At 45.9% G+C, this 18507-nt stretch overlaps 1 protein-coding gene across 40 annotated transcripts in view; it reads left to right on the plus strand.

Moving 5' to 3' along the window:
- SIPA1L1 (signal induced proliferation associated 1 like 1) overlaps positions 1-18507 on the plus strand; it is a 463818-nt gene that overhangs the window by 392110 nt on the left and 53201 nt on the right. For all 40 annotated transcript variants that reach the window (XM_073895440.1, XM_073895444.1, XM_073895465.1 and 37 more), the window contains 2 exons: positions 24-298; positions 7929-8198. In XM_073895440.1, the coding sequence (XP_073751541.1) occupies positions 24-298; positions 7929-8198 (545 nt within the window). The remainder of the gene's footprint in view (positions 1-23; positions 299-7928; positions 8199-18507) is intronic.

The following is an 18507-nucleotide window of genomic DNA, read 5'->3' on the forward strand; positions in this document are numbered from 1 at the left end:
ATGCCTTTTGTTTCCTTGTCCAGTTTGTGTCAAAAGGTTGTGAATCGGTGGAGATGACCCTGCGAAGGAACGGGCTGGGACAGCTCGGCTTCCACGTCAACTATGAGGGCATCGTGGCAGATGTGGAGCCCTACGGCTATGCCTGGCAGGCAGGGTTGAGGCAGGGCAGCCGGCTGGTGGAGATCTGCAAGGTGGCGGTGGCCACCCTGAGCCATGAGCAGATGATCGATCTCCTGAGAACATCCGTCACGGTGAAGGTCGTCATCATCCCCCCACACGATGACTGCACCCCACGGAGGTAGGTCCGAGCTGGCAGCCGGGAACCTGGCAATCCGAGGCTGGGTCCATGCGCCGTGTAGAACATCTCCTTCTGGGTAGGGCAGCAGGGTGCTGTGCTCAAAGCTCCTTCCATCCGTGGAAAGTCTGACTCGGGATGTCACTCCCTTGCGGACTGTGGCAAGAGCAGCTGGAAAGAGTGACTGACTTGGACCCTTCCCAGATTTACATCTGTGGATTTATAAACTTGCCAGTACAGATAGAGAAGTCTGGTAATAGCCATCTTAAATATCTTGCACCGGTAGCTAAGAAACATGGAGTGCTTAATATTAGAATACACTCAGCAACACAGGCTCTTAGGCTTCATGACACTCTTACTCATCGTACTGTCCAAAATTCAGAGTGCCGTTTTGACCCTGGCGCTCTCATTCTGGAGCCCTGGACGTGACTTAGCAAGCATTCTCTTCAGTGCATCTGTGTGTGTCGGGAATTGGCTTCAGATGAGCAGCTCCTGCTCGTGCTGCTTTGGCGGTTGGGTCCCCAGCCTTTTCGCAGACAGAGGCCCGGCAGCTCCCTGTCCCTCCTAGCTCCTGCCAAGCCAGCACATTCTTGAAAACTTAACTTCTTGGTCTCTGGGGAGGTTTCTTGATGGAACAAATTTAATCAACTGTTTCTTTTCTCCTTTGGACATGTCCATGCTATTTTTACTAGTTTCTTTAAATCTGTTAATTCCCTTTCAGCCCATTATTGTCTAAGTTTCTCTTAAGCTTTGGCAGTTAATTCTTAGGCCTTCTGAAGCCAAAACATCCTTCACCTGTTTTTTTCCCCAAAAACATGACCTGTCCTGCACCTGAACTCTTGCAAATTCGTGAACAGTGGATGGTAGAATGTGTAAACTGTTAATAATGTGTTTATTTGTGTCCTTTAAAAAGTAAGCAGCAGTGACAATCTGCATGTACTTCAGTTCTTCAGACCAAATGTTGCACTCAAGATAGTGTTTCTGAACACTGCTTACTGCCTAGATGGCCCAGAGACTAGGTGCCTATGTCAGAATATGGTGAACTCCCTCTGTCGAATAGCTTCACGAAAGGCTCCCTTTTGGATGACTGGATTTTTCCGGAAACCGAAATATGTATCCAGAACTTTTTATTATTTCAGTTATTTCGGGGGGGATGGGGGTATATTCTGAAATTTCCTTACACACTACCCTGCCTTAGTTAACCAGATGTTTTCTGGTTTCCTCAAGCACATCATCGTTAACGTGAAACATTTTGCTGAACTGGGTTTCAGGAATGACTCTGGAGGCAGATCAGAGAGGTGTTTAGGTCCTTACAACACTCTCCAGATGCTCTGTGCTCCTCCTCTGGTCCTTCTGTCGTCTGTCCCTTGGTCTCTCCTTCACATTGTCTGCTTGATTGTTTCTAACTAGGCAGCTATAAACTGGAGAAGACAACCAAGCTTTGTAACCTGCCAACCTTAATTACACACAGTACAGTATCAAAGACGCTGGTCTAAGGACTAATGGTCTGAGAATGAGTCTGTAGTTGGTGTGGTGCCATCTTGTCTGCCCAGAGACCTTTCCCCTGGCTTCTAGGCTCCCCAGTTTGTATGGCGGTGGGGGGCGGGGCGTCTAGGTACACATGAGTGTGAATATGGGATGAACGGATGGGCGACATTACTGATACTGAATTGTGCATGGTTGTTACTGGAAAGATGGGTCAGAAGGCCTGACTCTGGATAGATAGGTCTGTGGTAGGACGTGGTTTATCTACAGCAATATACTAAGCCAGATACGTCTTCTGTGGTGTGCTGGTAAAAACAACTAACATTTGCTGAGGATTTAATTTGCCAGGTTAGAAAAAACACTTTCACATGGATTAGTGCTTTTAATCGTTATAGCAACCTTGTGAGGTAACAGTATTAATATTATTCCTATTTAAAGGAAACCAAGACTCAGGTTAGTAACTTGCGAAGCTCATCTGGCAAATTTAGGTCTCACTTCAGAATCCAGGCTCTTAACTACTACTTCATAGGCTTGGGGCACAAATCCTTCTTTTTTTTTTTTGGACATACCAGCAGAAGCAGGGATCTGCGGGCGCGTTGGCTTTCTGTTGAAGAACAGAACCTTGCTGCTGCCCATGGTGTCGATATTGCTTCTGTGGTCGATTTCAGGCCCCCAGCGTGACAGCGCTGAGCACAGAGGTGGGATAGATGCTCACGGTCTGCTTTGCAAGCCAGGACAGGCTGCCTCCCGCACACCCCCGAATGAATAAACAATGAGACACTCTTTGCCACTCTCCCAGCCAGTGGACAGACAGAAGGGTGTTAGGAACCTGCCCCCATTAGGGCACGGAATGGGAGGCTGGGATGAAGGATGGGTGCCCCGCACAGACCCGCGCCTGGGAGGCACACTCCGTGCCTTTCACAGGATAGTTTCCATCCGAAAAGCTCCAGTCACACCTGGGCAGGTGTGAAATGGTGCCATGGGTGCCTTTGGGGGACTGGAAACCCTGCTTTCCCCTTCCCTCCTTTAGAAACAACCTCAAAGGAACAGTGGAAGCATGAACACCTTGCTGTAATTTTCAACAAAATAAGATAATGCTCTTCTGTCATTTTTCTCTCCTCCACACTTCACACTCCCACTGCTGTTTTCCTAGCAGCTGATTACTCTGTTCTTTGACTAGTCACTCTCTTCTCTGTCAGCTATTCCTGCAGCGAGGGAACGGGCCTCCTCCAGGCCCCCTGTCCCAGGGCCCCTCAGCTGCCTGCTTCTCCGGGGCACAAGGGTCCTGAGTGGTCACGGGTGCCCAGCGTGCTGACCAGATGTAAATACAAACGCCCATGTGTGTTCACACGGGAGAGGCCTTAGTTTTGAAAAGGCAGGTTTTTTGTTTTAATGAACAGTTAACAGCAACGTGGGGCTTCAATCATAAAAGAGAAATAGGGCTCTTTTCCCTGTTTTTAGGACATAAGCAGATCCTCCATGAATTGCCTTCACACTAAAGTTGTTTTTAAGAGAAGAAAGGACAGGGGAAGTAAAGTAAAATTCCTGAGCCCCTGCTACCTATTGGGCGTTTAAAAAAAAAAAGGCTTCCATTTCCATTAAAACAATGAGGAGGAGGAGGCTTGGAGAGGTTCTGTCGCTGCGCAGGGGGCAAGCAGGACTAGCTAGGCCTTCCTCCCGAAGCGGTTCAGTGCTTCCCCACAGCCTCCACCAGGAAGTTTCCCAGGGAGTGTGAGATGTCCAGCGTCAGGAGGGGCCCTTCACCCCCGCCCCAGGCCTGACTCCAGAGTGCTGGGGCCTGTGACCCGCACTTATCTGTTGGTGCCTGTGACCTCTGAATCCTCAGCAGCCGGTCTCTTGGCAAGATGAAAAACACCCCGCTAGCAATTTCACCCACATTAAATCATGATGTTCTGAATGGTGTTGCTCAGGAGTGGTGGACCTTTCTTCTGTTGAGGGCCACTAGCCTACAGCTTCTGAAGAAAGCAATCAAGGACCATTCAGAGGAAGAGCTAAAAACAAACAAGTTACATAAAAGGACCAAATTACTTTTTAAGTAGAACAGATCACAGAGTTTTGTTTTCATTTTAAAACACAAGTATTCAAAATGCAAAAGCATACTGTTAGGGAACCAGAAAGGCTGTGAGAGTTCATCTGGTTCAGATAGCTCATCTTTCAGGCAAAGAGCTTTGATGCAAAGAGGTTAGGTATTTTTTCCAAACCCCAGTCACATGGCCTGTTAGGGCCCTACCTGTCCTCAGACATCTGACTTTGCCGATTCAAGAGTCCAGTGTTGAGATGATCTGTTGGGTGTGCTGTACAGTGGTTCTTCTATCTGTATTCCTAGTGTTGAAAGGAAAAAGGAGAGAGGAATGGATCATCACAACCTAAAGGAGAAAGAAAGAAAAAAAAAGGCTGAGAAAGAGAGTAGGGAGAAGGAGTGGCTTTTCAACCAACAGGGTTTCGGTGTGTTGCCATGCGTCTCTTGGGCCTGAAATACTGAAATTGCAGTTCCTGTTGCCCATCAGTCTTTACAGATTGTTGAGTTTTCCATGTTGTCGTAGACTGTGCTGAGTGAAATGAGTAGTCCCTAGAAGTGAAGAAGTCTGGGGACTTGGAGTAGATGTATTCTTTAGCTGGAGATTAAAGTAAGGCTAACCTCCACGTAGATTAATTCTGCGAGTTCAGATCCCGGCTGTGCCACTTGCTGGCTGTGCAGTCTCGGGCAGATCAATCTCTCCAGACCTCCGTTTCCTCATTTAAAAAAGTGGGGATAATGATAGTGCCTACTTCAGAGCCGTTGAGGCACGGCCACGTTAGCGCCTGGCCCGTTGTCAGTGTTCATTACTGTTCAAAACGGCATTTAATTGAACGACAGAATAAAAATCCTTCTATGAATTTTCATATGTGTCCCTAAAAGCCAGCTTTTATCTTTGTTCTTCAGTGTACAGCCCACTTCTTGACTTCATGTGTCATTCTTATATTTTCAGAGATAAGTGAGCGACAGGAAGCTGGTGGGTGGGCTGCCCCATCATGGACAGCAAAGAGACACGGCGCATTGGCCGAGGTTTAGCCTTGCGGATCTGCTGTTTCTCGTTCTCTACGAATGAATCTTCTCTCCCTGCTTAGGCTTTATCATACTGCATCCTGTTATCATCGACTGTGCAGGAGGTTCCTCCCTGCACGTTAGAGGTGGTGGAAATGAAATACAGACGAAGAGAAGACCAAGTCTTGGGCTACCGGGGTGTTTTAACCGGTTTTAGTATGAAATGTTACGTAGCTTAAGACTATTTCAAAGAGTTTTTGAACTAGAAGAGAGAGATTACCAATTCCAAATCTTTTATTTCCCAAAGGGGCTAAGGCCCCAGAGATGAAAGCAGCTTGTCTGTTTCAGAGTACGTTATATTTGTTTCTGTTATCATTATTTATTACTGTCTGCCGTAAGGCAGCCCGTGCCTATAAAGGTGCATGTAGAGTACTGGGGAGTTAAAACCCAACAGGAGAATCTGTCAGAGGGTGGGGTGTGCTGAAGGGAAGACATGGCCTACTGGAACATTTTTTAAAAGTTGGTGCCCAAAATACATGATAGCAATGTTCTGTACATGGGCTGGTTGCTAGCACCCAAAAGAAAGATAGCAGATATGTATATGCTGTATAAATGATACGACCCATTGGATTTATAAGTTGAAACAGACCCGTGCTAAGGGGAAGTGAAAGCTAGGCCTGATTTTGAGGTGGAGGGAAATTTTCCCATGGATTATTGCAAGTTTTTATTACTGCCCCTTTTGTAAGCTGCAACATTCTTGCATTATATTTATAGACCCAGAGCACAAGTTACTGTATAATATGCCATATTTGGTCAGAAATGGAAGACTTCAAACCATACTACAGTAATACCTCTATTAAGAACCAAAAAAGTATTGCAGCTTTTTTGTCAGAATGATCGGAATCAAAGCTAGAAATTATGTCAAAGCCTGAGGTGACACGCCCTCCTATCAGAGAAAAGGTTTATTACATAAGAAGTCATTAGCTGCTAAAAGTCATGTAAAATGTGCCATAAAGCAGTGTTTTGCAGACTGTAGGTTGTAACTCCTAAGTAGATCATGAAATCCACTTAGGAAGCTGCATTCAGTGTGTTTGTTTAATGAAATGGATTAACACAGAATACAGCAGAATGGAAGAGAGTGTGTGTGTGTGTGTGTGTGTGTGTGTGTGTCTGTGTGTATTTGTGGCTGGGCTGCATCACAGTTTTGTATTTCTTACTGGGTTCATGGTCCCAAGAGTTTGAAAACCACTGTCATTAATGCTAGGGCAGAGGGTCAGATTAAGGTTGACTTAGGCTTTAGGGAATCAGGATGAGTGGTAAGAAAACTCTAAGAAAAGGTGCCTGTTGGAAACGGAGGCTGAGACTGAGCAGCCAAGGACCCCAGCAAATGCATGCGCCTCAGTAGCAGCCCTTCTCAAAACCCATGTGTCTCACGAAGGTGTGGGAGAGGGCCCATTGTGGCGTACATGTTAGAAATGCCACGAGACCTACCTGAGACACGTAGGCAAGCTCCTGAGACAGTGACGCCTTCCACTGTGCTTATTCTCTCACCAACACAAGCCCCTTTCCCAAATCGAGACCCAGGCTTTGGCCCCGTGCTGTGCGGTCAGGAGCCACAAGTCGCCCGTGGCTAAGGGGCCATTGTCACGTGGCTAGTACGAAGTGAGAAGTGCTGTACGTGTACAATACACACCAAATTTAGATGCATGTACATCATCTTGTTTTTATATTGGTTTCTTGATTGTATGTTCATATGCCTGCATCTTAGATATATTAGACTAAATAAAAAATTAATTTCACCTATTCCCTTTTACTTTTTTTTTTTTTTAAGATTTTATTTATTTATTTGAGAGAGAGAGAATGAGAGAGAGCACGAGAGGGAAGAGGGTCAGAGGGAGAAGCAGAGCCCCTGCTGAGCAGGGAGCCCGATGCGGGACTTGATCCCGGGACTCCAGGATCATGACCTGAGCCGAAGGCAGTCGCTTAACCCACTGAGCCACCCAGGCACCCTCCCTTTTACTTTTTTCATGTGGCTGCTAGCTTGCATTATGTCTCTAGTGGACAGCACTGTTTGGACTCTCCTTCCTCTGTGTCTGAAGTGTTTCATAATCACTCTTAACCCTTCCTTTGTCAGTCCCTCCACCTGCTGCTCAGTCTTTGAAATTCCTTTAAGCAAGAAAGTCTTTTTTTTTTTTTTTTTTTTTTTGCTTAGTAATAAAATCCAAGTGCATAGTTTGAGTTAATGCTTTAGTAGGCATAGGTTTTTCTCAGTAATTTGTCTATCAGTCAAGTTAATAATAGACTGAACCTTCCTTGGTTGTTTGGGTAAAGGGAATGGAGAGTGGTTTCCACATTTCCTAAGGTTTAGGGGCCCACCAAAAAAGGGGCTAGAGCAACAGAAAGACAGTTGGGCCTGACATCAGTTTCACTCAGGCTGCTACCTGGGGCCAGCCCTGCTATGGAAGATTTCTAGCTTGCGGGGTGAGCGGGGGTGAGGGGAGTCTGATTTCAGATTATGCTTTGTTCCCTGGTGATTTGATAATTGCAGAATTTCTATAATTGGCTTTTTGTTTTCTCCTTCTGAGCTAAATTTGGTTCTCATTTTGAATTTCAAAATTTATCCCCCCTTAATTTTTTGACTATTAAGATCCCCAACAAATTCAGTACCTTTTCAGATGCCCAGTCATGATGCTCAGTGAAGGGGAGCATAAAGCTGACCGCTTCCTTCCTCTGGGGCCTGGTCTTAGGGTTCTGCTACCCTTGCCCTGCTGGCCTGATGGCCTTCCCTCCTCAGGCCTCAGCGCTGACTCTGCTCTTACCCGCCCTCTCCACTCACCAGGATGACTGTGGGTCTCACTGTGTTTTCAAGACTCCGTATCTCAGACTCCATTGTTGAGACTGAGCAAGGGAAAATATACCAGTATAATACTTCCTGGGGTTCTGGTTTTTGAAAGGACAGTAATTAGAGGGCCCAATGGTTAAAAAACAGTTTAAAACAAAGGATGAAGTGTTTGAGCCACATTAACTGTTAATGAGAATCAGTGTGGTTCCACCCACAAGAAAAAACAATATTAATTTTTCTTCTTTCTGTGCCCTTAATAGGAGTTGCTCTGAAACCTACCGCATGCCAGTGATGGAATACAAAATGAATGAAGGGGTTTCATACGAATTCAAGTTTCCCTTCCGAAATAATAACAAATGGCAGAGGAATGCCAACAAGGGGCCTCATTCACCTCAAGTCCCCTCCCAGGTGCAGAGTCCCATGACCTCGAGGCTGAATGCTGGGAAAGGAGATGGGAAGATGCCTCCTCCAGAAAGAGCCGCCAACATCCCTCGAAGCATCTCCAGTGATGGACGCCCGCTGGAGAGGCGGTGAGTGTGCCTTCAAAGGTTCGCTCTGAATCTCCGCCCCAGGTTTAAAGGGCACCAGACCCACAAGCACTAGCTTTAGGTCTTCCCATATTTTACTAGAAATCAGGAATTGTGGGGCATCTGGGTGGCTCATTTACATGTCCGAGTCTTGATTTCAGCTCAGGTCATGATCTCAGTGTTGTGAGATCAAGCCCTGTGTTGGCTTCGTGCTGGGCGTGGAGCCTGCTTAAGATTCTCTCTCTCCCTCTCCCTACCCCCCCTTCCCCCTCTCTAAAAAGAAGAAGAAAATAAAGAAATCAGGAATTGAAACAGAAACAGGTGCATGCCCTGGTGGCTTTCAAAGTATGGTAGCATTCTAAAGCCATAAGGATGCATAAGGATATATTTCAGCAAAGCATTCAGCTCTGAGTAATGTATGTGTGCTTTGCACTTTCATTTCCGTGTGATCGCAACAGAAACCGTCACTGCACACTCAGTGGCAACGTGGGTTAGAAGTTGGCAGACTCTTTGAGGGGATATTGACCATATTATCATTTTTGACAGTCTTTGTCTTTTGGGGGAGAACTAATAATGATAGTAGCTAAAGAATGCAGGTTTTTGATTGAGTGGCTGTATTTGTGTCACTTTGTTAATAAAGATTGTAAAATATTTTAAATAATAGCACTGTAAATTACTTATGCTAATGAAGGACACAGTTGAATTCAGTAAGCTGATAGTCACCCACTAGAAGCAGCCAACTTCTTTCTGTGCACTGTCCTTTCCTCATCACTTCTGCTTGTCTTGATCACATCTCAGAGTTTTTTTGTGGCCCTCACCCTGGAGAGGGATCAGGAATCCCCAGAGCTGGGAAGAAGTCTCTGTTCCAGGAGCTGTGTGGGGCAGAAGGAAGGTGGGAGCCAAAACGTGAGTCTAGCTCAATGGAGCAGCAGAGACAGGGTGCCAAGGAAAATGGGCCCCAGCTTTGCTTAAATAGTCATTGATTGGTTCAGATTGGGAGCAGAAAGCTGGAGGCTTTAAAAACCACACTGTGATGTTTCTTATCTTAGTCTAACTTTTGTGCGTTTATGTGTTTTATGCACTATTGCATAAAACATTGTCATTTAACTAGCTCAGAAATATTTGGATATCATGTAGAAATAATTTATAGACAACAACAACAAAAAACTAGTTGTCTTTCTAAACTTCCTCACTTAATCCTGGAGATCTACTTACAGAACTCTACTATTTATTTCAATTAAAGATTCCTCCCAAAGTGGCTACTTTACCATCTGGACTCCTCTTATTTTCATCATTTTTGAGGAGGAAAATATCTAAGAGATCTCTGAATAAACTCTTTGTTCTCCACATTCCAAACTTGGCTCTCCCTGAGGTGTGTGTAAACTGGAATTTATGATTTGGCCCACATTTTGAAAGATGAACTGTAGGAACTCATTGTTTGGAGAAGGACCTTCTCAATGCTATTTTCTTTCTCTTTCAAGACAATCATGAGACTTTTATAAGTTAAATTGTTTTGTGTGGTTTTCTTTATTCAATATTCTGTATAATAAAAGAGCAGGATATATTTTGATTCCATGCTGAATTTAATTTCTGCAACAGAAACTAAAGCCTGTTGCTGAACATCCTGACCTCAAAAGTGGAAATATTTTTTGTATCTAATTATCACCATATGATACAAGCAGCTTTTAGTGCTAGAGAATGCATCAGCTCCCTTATTTCCAGATGGAGCTCTTTGAGTTTGAGAGGTGATTTCCGAGGGTACTTGTGTCTTGCCGTTCATCTTAACCACTACACAGTCCCCCACCCCTGGGGGCAGGGGAATTGGAGTGCTCTCCCTGTAAGACCATCAGCGTAGCCCTGGGACCTTCCATGCTTTACAGATGAAAGTAGCAGGAGCGAGGTTGCTAGTGGTTTCAGAGATATTTAACTTCTACTCAGTTAAGACTTTTTAGTTTCAGGTATCTTCAGGACACTGGACTGGTATTTCAGATCTTATGAAGGAGAGTTTATGTGACCTGTAAAATCTCAGGTCTACATATGCAGGATATTAGGATTATTTGGCTCACCTTCCTTTTGACATATGTAGTAGTTAGATATTCTTCCTCTGTGGAAACTTAAGAGTTCAATTTCCTTTCTCATCATTGCTCACTTTCAGTAATGCATTATTTCTTTTTTTAAATTTTAACTTGGAGTCACAAATAGAAGGTGCTGTTTGAGAACCTTTGTTTTGCTACTGTTTCAAGGATATTTAGATATAGAATAGACTCATGACATTCATCAGGAATACTTCCTGAGTCCTCCATGAATCCCCAGCTTCATAAATTTACCCGGAAGTATCATTTTCTCCATGTAGTAAATGTAGTAAAATGTTACTGGAAAGCATCCTGTCATGGTGTTACTGAGAACAGAACACCTTACTGAAATGGGGAAGGGAGGCTCCTGGCTGCCCGGCTCTCATCGTCCATTTGGCCTTCCCCTTCCTACCAGTCCTGCCCTGGGTGCCATTTGCATTTGTACCTGGGCAGTCTGTAAAGTGTGACTCCTTTCAGATGAGTTGCAAATGGTCAGAATAAATGCCAGGGTCTGCCATACCTTGAATCTTGCCTTACTGATAATGCTATGAGCCTAATACTGAGACCAAAGTACTGCCTTTACGTAATTTCCATTCCATTTATTTTCCTCCCCTTGGCGCTAGGCAAGTTGTATTGAACTGTAGAGAAACCAGCTGTATTTAAGCTGAAGCCAGCAGCCCTCTCAAGTGTGCCCTGCCCAGATTTGCTACACGGATCTGCCCGCTTCATTCACCATGGCTGGTTCCAGCCTGGTTCACTCTCCATGAAAACACCAATTTACTGCTTGTAGAAGCCTAGTTTTTCTTGCATTTTTATGCGAGATCCCAGACTTGAAGGTCATTAGGAAGATTTTTTTTTTTTAAATACTTTTGGAACAGATTTTCCTTTTTTCTTTAATATCAAGGGCATGGTTTTTATAACATACCAAAATATGTTGGTGTTTGAAGTTTCTAATAAGAATTATTTCACTGAATTGTATTCTGAATACATTGTTGAGAGAAACTGATGCAGTAAAAACAAGAGGATTCATTTGCCATCTAAATAGACCAAAATCTAATTCTGTTTGCCTTAAATATGTGAGCTTTATGCTCTCCAGGTGGACTTTTTGAGTACAGAATTTTATAGTATTTGTGGGAGTAGTATTTATTAACAGAATTAATATTTACTCAACAAAAATAGGTAATATGATGCAAAAATACCACTATTTTGGCCTCAAATTTATCTAGAGTATAAGGGTAGAACTGGAACTGAAATATCTACTGTGGCACATTGAACTTATCACATTACTTGTTTAAACATAGTGTGGGATCAGTCATAAAACCCTGATGTGTGTTAAATATGCTCAGAAAAGTTTACCTATTTCAGGGGCTTTGCCAGACAACAGGCGTCTTAGCATAAGGAATTTTCCTTTCTCCGTTTTTTTTTTTTTGTTTTTTTTTTTTTGAGTTGAAGCATCACCAGCCTTTATGCAGCTTGGTGCCTAAAGGTGTTGGAACTTTAACCAGCTTTGGTACTTTTAAGTTGTACCTGGATGCCACTATTCCCCACGTCTGCTGCCTTTAGCTCAGCAGCTGGGGGGAGCACTTGCCCACTTGGGAGGTCAAGACTGGCCACGTGTGCAGCCTCCCCATGCCCTCTCTGCAGACTCCAGCCCCCCACAGAGAGCATCACGGTCATGTGCCCGTTCAGTCTTCGTTTTTAAGGCAATGCTAAGTTTATTTCAGCAGTCCCATGCCGTCTTCACTGTCGTTTTCTGCTTTGACATAAATAAAGCAAGCGCCCCTTTAATCCCTCGGCTGTGGTTAGATGGTTCAGGACTTGCACGTTCCAGATGCAGTCTGCCTGGGTCATAGTTGTTTGGCTTGAGTTGAGGACCCTTAAATCCTAGAACTTGAGAGCTTCACTGGGCTCGCTCCGCCTACATCCCTGACCTCTGTGTTTCTAGAGCTGAACCCCCTGGATGTGGCTGTCTTTAGTTTACCTGACACTGTTCGCCGCTCCCTCCTTCAGACTCCTTTTCCCTGTCTTCCAAAACGTCACTCCTGATTTTTTTTTGGTCAGCTCTTTGCACCTGTCTCATTGCCCCCCAAGCTGTGTGTCCTGCACGACTCCTTCCTCATTTTTCTCTTCATCCCATGCCGGGCAATGCCGCGGGTGGCTCGTTTTTCTCCGCAGTGTCGGCCGTCACCTGTGTGTGGGCAGTTCCTCAGTGGTGTAGCCCTGCCTTGACCTCCTTTTTACTTTTCATGTCCATTTGCCTGACGACGTACTGAGTCTGCCCTTGAAGGTCATGCGAGTGTCTCCTCCCCACAAGCCCAAGTGGCCTTCAGCCGCCCCCCTGCTCGCCCGTCCCCTCTTCTTTCTCACGTGTCACCCGCGCAGTGACCAGCTCCCCGAGTGTCAGGGCAGCGCTGGGATTCCTAATCGCCTTCCTGTCCACCCTCAGCCCCATCCTCGCACCCATCTAGTTAGGAGACCTAAACTCCGAGTTCTTGGTTTTTGAGCTTCAGGTCACACTAAGATTGTTCTGGCCCGGACAGCGCTGCAGGCTGCAGGTGGCCAGGGGCGGGGGGGTGCGTGGTGTGTGCAGGCTGATAGAAGTGGATGCGCCCCTCATCACGGCCGTCAGTGCAAGTCCGCCTCCCTGGGAGCTCCTGCCAACTGGCTTTCGCCTTCCACCCACCGCCCCAGGCCCCGGGCCCAGGAAGGACTCTGTTTGCCGGGTACTGTCTCCTTGACGCCTTGACATGAGCGGCCCTGCTCCATCTGTCCTTCTGCTCCCTGTTTCCGCAGCTTAACAGCTGGTCCTTCACAGAACTGGTCACAGTTGACCCTTGAACAACACGGGTTCGGACTGCGTGGGTCCACCCACATGCGGTTTTTTTTTTTTTTTATAAACACAATGCAGTACTGTAAATGTATCTTCCCTTCCTTAATAACATTTCCTTTCTCTGCTTTATTGCAAGAATACAGTATATGATATAGACAATATAGAACACATGTGTTAATCAGCTGTTATCAGTAAGGCTCTGGGTCAACGGGAGGCTCTTAGTAAAGTTTTTGGGGACTCGAAAGTTATACATGGATTTTCACCTGTGTTGGGGGGGTCAGCACCTCTAACACTTGGTTGTTCAAGGGTCAGCTGCATATTTCATTTTAATCTTACTTGTCAATTTTGCCAACTTTAGCCCGTCTTACTCATCATTGTATCCCAAGGATCAGTTATAAATTCTGGCATTGTCATGGGCCTACAATCAGTTTTTTAAAATTTTATTTAGTAATTAAACCAATAAGCAAAAAAACTTAAAGAAGTAGTAGGAACAGAAGTAAATCAATTCAGGAGAAAACGAATCCAATATTTTACCCTTCTTTATTGTGGTTTAATATACATGACCTGAAAGTTACCCCTTCAACAGTTTTTAAGTGTGGGGTTCTGTCGCACTCATCACAGTGTTGTGCAAGGCAGAGCAGAGACTGTCCCCATTAAACAGTCACTTCCCTTTACCTCCCCACCCCTGGTGACCACCCTTCTACTTTTTGTCTCTATAACTTTGACTGCTGATTTAAGTGGAATCATAAAATACTTGTCCTTTTAGGGCTGGTTATTTCACTTTAACATAGTGTCTTTGAGGTTCATCTGTGTTGGAATTTCCGTCCGTCCTTAATGCGGGCTGCTATAGCAAAACTCCACTGGCCAGGTGGCTTAAGTAGCAGACGTTGATTCCTCAAGGCTCTGGGGGCTGGGAACTCCAAGGTCGAGGTGCCAGCAGATGTGGTTCTTGATGAGGACCCTCTTCCTGGCTTGCAAGACAGCAACCTTCTTACTATACCCTCACATGGCAGAGAGAAAGAAGCCCTGGTTTCTCTTTTTCTCCTTACGAGGGCACTGATCCCATCGTAGGGGCTCCACTTTCATGACCTTATCCGTGACTAATCACGCCCCAAGGCCCCCTGCTGCTAATATCATTACAGTGGGGGTTAGGGCTTCAATACATGCCTTTATGCTCTGGTTTCTCTTCAGATCGCATAAATCTTTCGCCTTTTCAATACATGCCTTTGGTGGGGGGAGCACACATTCAGTCCATGGCATTTCCTTTTGAAGGCTGAATAGTATTCCATTCTCTGTAGAAATCCACATACTGTTTATCCATTCATCCTTCAGTGGACACCTGATAAATCATTTTATTTTTATTAAAAATTAAAAGATCAGTAGAAATGAAGCACTCAGTAGTCTGACAAAGCTATAGAATTAAAGCTAGATTTAAGTAGAATTCCTTGATTTTTGTCAGCTAAGTTTCGAATACTCCTATTTTAAAAGTATATTGCTAGTAAAGCTGTCTCAAACTGACCCAAAGTGAAATGTGAGTTGTTCTTGATTGAATTTCCTATAAAAGTTTTCAGTTTAGTTGAAACCGAATTATTGGCCAAGATGAGGAAAAGCAGAGGGCCATACTTGACTTAAGTCACTGGGCTCATAAGACTCCTTTTCCCCCAGCTCTCCAAAGGAGCTGGTGCCCTGTGGCATCCACACTGGGATTAGAGTTAGATGGATGCATGCTCACACGTTCAGATTGTAGTGCAGTGATGTTTCCTATTTAAGGATTCAGGAAAGGGGCATAGTGCTGGAGGTCCTCATAACCCCCCTGTTCCCTTTCCTTTATGCACTCCAGACAGACCCAGGGGATGAGACCAGAGTGCTCCAGCGTGGCCTCCAGCTCAGGCTCTCCAAGTGCTCAGAAGTTACTCCTCAGGCCTGCTAAGTAGCTTTCGTGCACTCGGCCCAGACACATGTCCCCACAAGGCTTCCCGCCTGCGGGACCACCAGTGTTGCAGCGTGAACCACCAAAAAACTCCCCGAGGTGCCAGGAGTGCGGAGGCCTGGGTTTGCATGTGGACGAGGGGAGCGGTGTGACAGTGGGAAGTTCCCTGTCCCCTCTGTACTTCACGGCGCTGAGAATCAAATGGGCACCAGCCCCACCCCCCAGAGCTGATGTGAAGATTGATTGAGGCAGTATGGTTACTCTGTGTTCGGTCTGAGCTTTAGGACAGGCCTGCCACATAATGAGGCTTAGAAAATGATGGTTGCTGTTTGTCACTGTTGTCATTTTGTAGATGCTCTTCCAAAAAGAGCTTCATGGGGGGCGGGGGACAGACCGTGTTCCCAAGGAGCGCTCTTGGGCTCTGGTAGTGCTGTCAACCTGGGCTAGCGAGGCCGTCTGCAGCCTGACCGAGGCTAAGCGTGTGGTGGGTGAGTGTGTTTGCACAGGCAGGCTGTGTTGTCTTCAGCGACAGTGTCACGGTTCCCCTTGGTCAGACAGAGGATGGGTTCAGGAGGCCTGCTGTGCATTTGCAGAAAGTGTAGGAAATTTTGGAAAACCCATCCATGCAAATTAGAGTGACCTTTGAGAGGATCTTATGAAAAGCAATTGTGTTCTGGGAAGAGCAGTGAGGGGGCATGTGACCATGCTGCTCTGCGCGTCACTAAGGAACTGTTGTCCTCTGAGTGCCCAGCAGCGGCGTCTTGCCCTCCAGCCTGGCGCTAGGGGGCTGCTACCTTAGGACTATCCAGGAGGCCTGGCCTGGCCACACCTTATGGGAGGTTCTACAGAGGCCCATGATGGCCCCAAGGCTTCCTCAGCCCGTACACACGCATGCACGCACGCACGTGCGCGTGCATACAGGACGCGGGGACGGTGTTCCTAGAAGCCACATCTAACATATGTCCTGCTGTCACCCTCTTCCCTGTGGAGAAGTTAGGCCTTTGCCTCATGAAGGCACATCAGCTATTTGAATACATTTCTCAAGAATTTAACTCACAGGGGAAAAAAGTATGTTCTGATGCCTTATATTTGAAACCACTGACATTTTTCTTTAAGATTTGTTGATTGCACAGTATATATATATATATATAAACTTGTAGAAATTAGTGATAATGAAGACAAATTAGCTACCAAACCCACCGCCACAATCATCTGTGTGAAATTTTCCCCTAAGCATTTTGTTCAGAGTCCTGGACAGAGAATGGTCTAAGGTCAGCTTCCACTTGTGGGAATCACACAGTATGGTTACAGAGTGGCCATTTGGGATCTGCCTGTCATTAAAGTGCTGGCTGAGAAAAGTAGATTTAATTTCCATTTTACTTGCAGGAACAGTTGCCATGTGCCATGAGATGGGCTGGTCTTCAGAGTTGAGTTGCTCTCCCGCTCGAGAGTGTGTTTCTGTGTTGGGTGTGTTTGGGCCGTGCCATGAGAGGGCTTGTTAGACACTGCTTCTGGCCACACAAAGATGGCCCTGGACTGCTGGCTGTGGAGTTGCAGGCTCATTTTAAGGAACACAGTGCAAACACGTAAGGAGGGCCGGCAGGGCCAGGGTCGACTCCTGTACCTGTGCCCTGCTTACAGGTATGTGTAGGAGTGCACTAGCCCTAGCAGTTTTGGTCTTCACTCTCCAGAGAGTCTGCTGTCTCTGGAGAGAATCAGAGCCCAGCCCAGTGAAACAGCCTGGAGTGTCCCAATCTGTCAGCTTTTTATTTGACTCTTTCAGTGTCCCATTATTTATTTATTTATTTAAAGATTTTATTTATTTATTTGACAGAAAGAGATAGAGCAGGAACACAAGCAGGGGGAGTGGGAGAGGGAGAAGCAGGCTGCCTGTCCAGCAGGGAGCCTGATGCGGGGCTCGATCCCAGGACCTGGGATCATGACCTGAGCCGAAGGCAGACACTTAACGACTGAGCCACCCAGGCACCCCTGTCCCATTATTTTTTTAAAAGGACAGATGATGATGGCATATGAAATGGCACAAAATAAAAGGGATGTAGAGATGAAGATGTGGTGCAGCCCTGAACCGTGGTCAACAGCAAACGGTTCGGACTCAAGTACTGGTAGGATCCTATGGGAGACGGAAGTGGGTTGTGTGGTGGTGTTTTTCTCTTCTCCTAGCTTAGGGCAGTTGTGAGGAGAGGACGGGGGGTCTCAGGGACCCCTGGAGGGAATTGCCCTGGGCAGCCACTCTGAGCAGAGGCTAGCATGGCATGCCGTATTTTGGCTTCTACTTCCCTTATTCTTGTTTGTAAACTGGGATAGGGAATGAATTTTTCTTGTCTAGTTTTTTCCAGTCTTTAAAATCCTAGTGTGTCAAAACCAAACAAAAAATGACTTAGCTTCTCACTAAAGGGTTTGGTTGTGACTTCATTTCATGAAGGATTTGTGAATATTGGTGAGGGTAGGACTAATCAAAGAGGCTAGTGTTTGTGGTGGGCTAATGGATTCTTATCTGTCTGTATCTCCCTCAAATTTGCCTGCTTACCCTGGGTGTTCAGGATCAGCTCTGTCCATACCACTGCTTTGCTACAGAACCTTCTGTGTGTCCCTGTTAGCTGACAGAGAAAGGTTGTGCTTCCTCAGCTTACCATAGGGGGGCTCACCCTTCAAGACCCACTCATCCTTCCAGTCACAACCCCTGCCCATCTTCCCTCAAGCATAGTGCTCTAGCCTAACTTGTCATCATGGCAGCCACATACACCCTCACTCTCCTCTGTCCTAACTCCAGAGTTCTGTGGAAATCCTTGGTTTCCTATAAGATCTGTTTCGGATGCATTTCTTCATAAAGCTTCCTTTCTCTTAGTTTTCACAGTAGGAGTTGACTTCTAAGCTGCCTGAGCCCCCCCCCCCCCACACCCTATGTGTACTGCCCTCATGCCAGTTATATTTTACTTGTGCTTTACTTAAGAACTGTAAGTAGGTGGTATTGAGTTCATATCTTGTGCCAGGCTCTGTTCACAGTCCCTTGTGTGAGTTTTTGCAGTTCACCCAACAGCCCAGTACATTGACGGCTATTCACCCTCTTTCTTCAAATATGGATGCCCCGGGATTGAGAGATGAGGTAATTAGCACAAAGTGATAGCTGGTTGGTGGTGGAGCTGAGATTAGCATCAAGGCCTCTCCCTTAAGCACTATGATACATGAATGAAATCTAGCACCATACCTAGAGCAGAGCTCATGACATACTTGTCCGATGAGTGAGTGTTAGGGAGGCCCCCGTCACGTGCACTGCAGAGCCGGCTCCATAGTGGTACAGGTTGTGCAGGTGCACAGAGCCCCACACTTACACGGGTCCATGCTGGGTTTCATGCTCTGCTGTCACTGTCTTACAATCTGCAGTACTGTTTCAACAAAGGGGACTCTTCATTTTCATTTTGCACTGAGTCCCATGAATTATGTAGCTGATCCTGCAAGCAA

The sequence above is a fragment of the Callorhinus ursinus genome, unplaced genomic scaffold (genome assembly GCF_003265705.2).
Source record: "Callorhinus ursinus isolate GAN/ISIS: 27379988/994484 unplaced genomic scaffold, GSC_fseal_2.0 scaffold8, whole genome shotgun sequence".
Classification (NCBI taxonomy): Eukaryota; Metazoa; Chordata; class Mammalia; order Carnivora; family Otariidae; genus Callorhinus; species Callorhinus ursinus.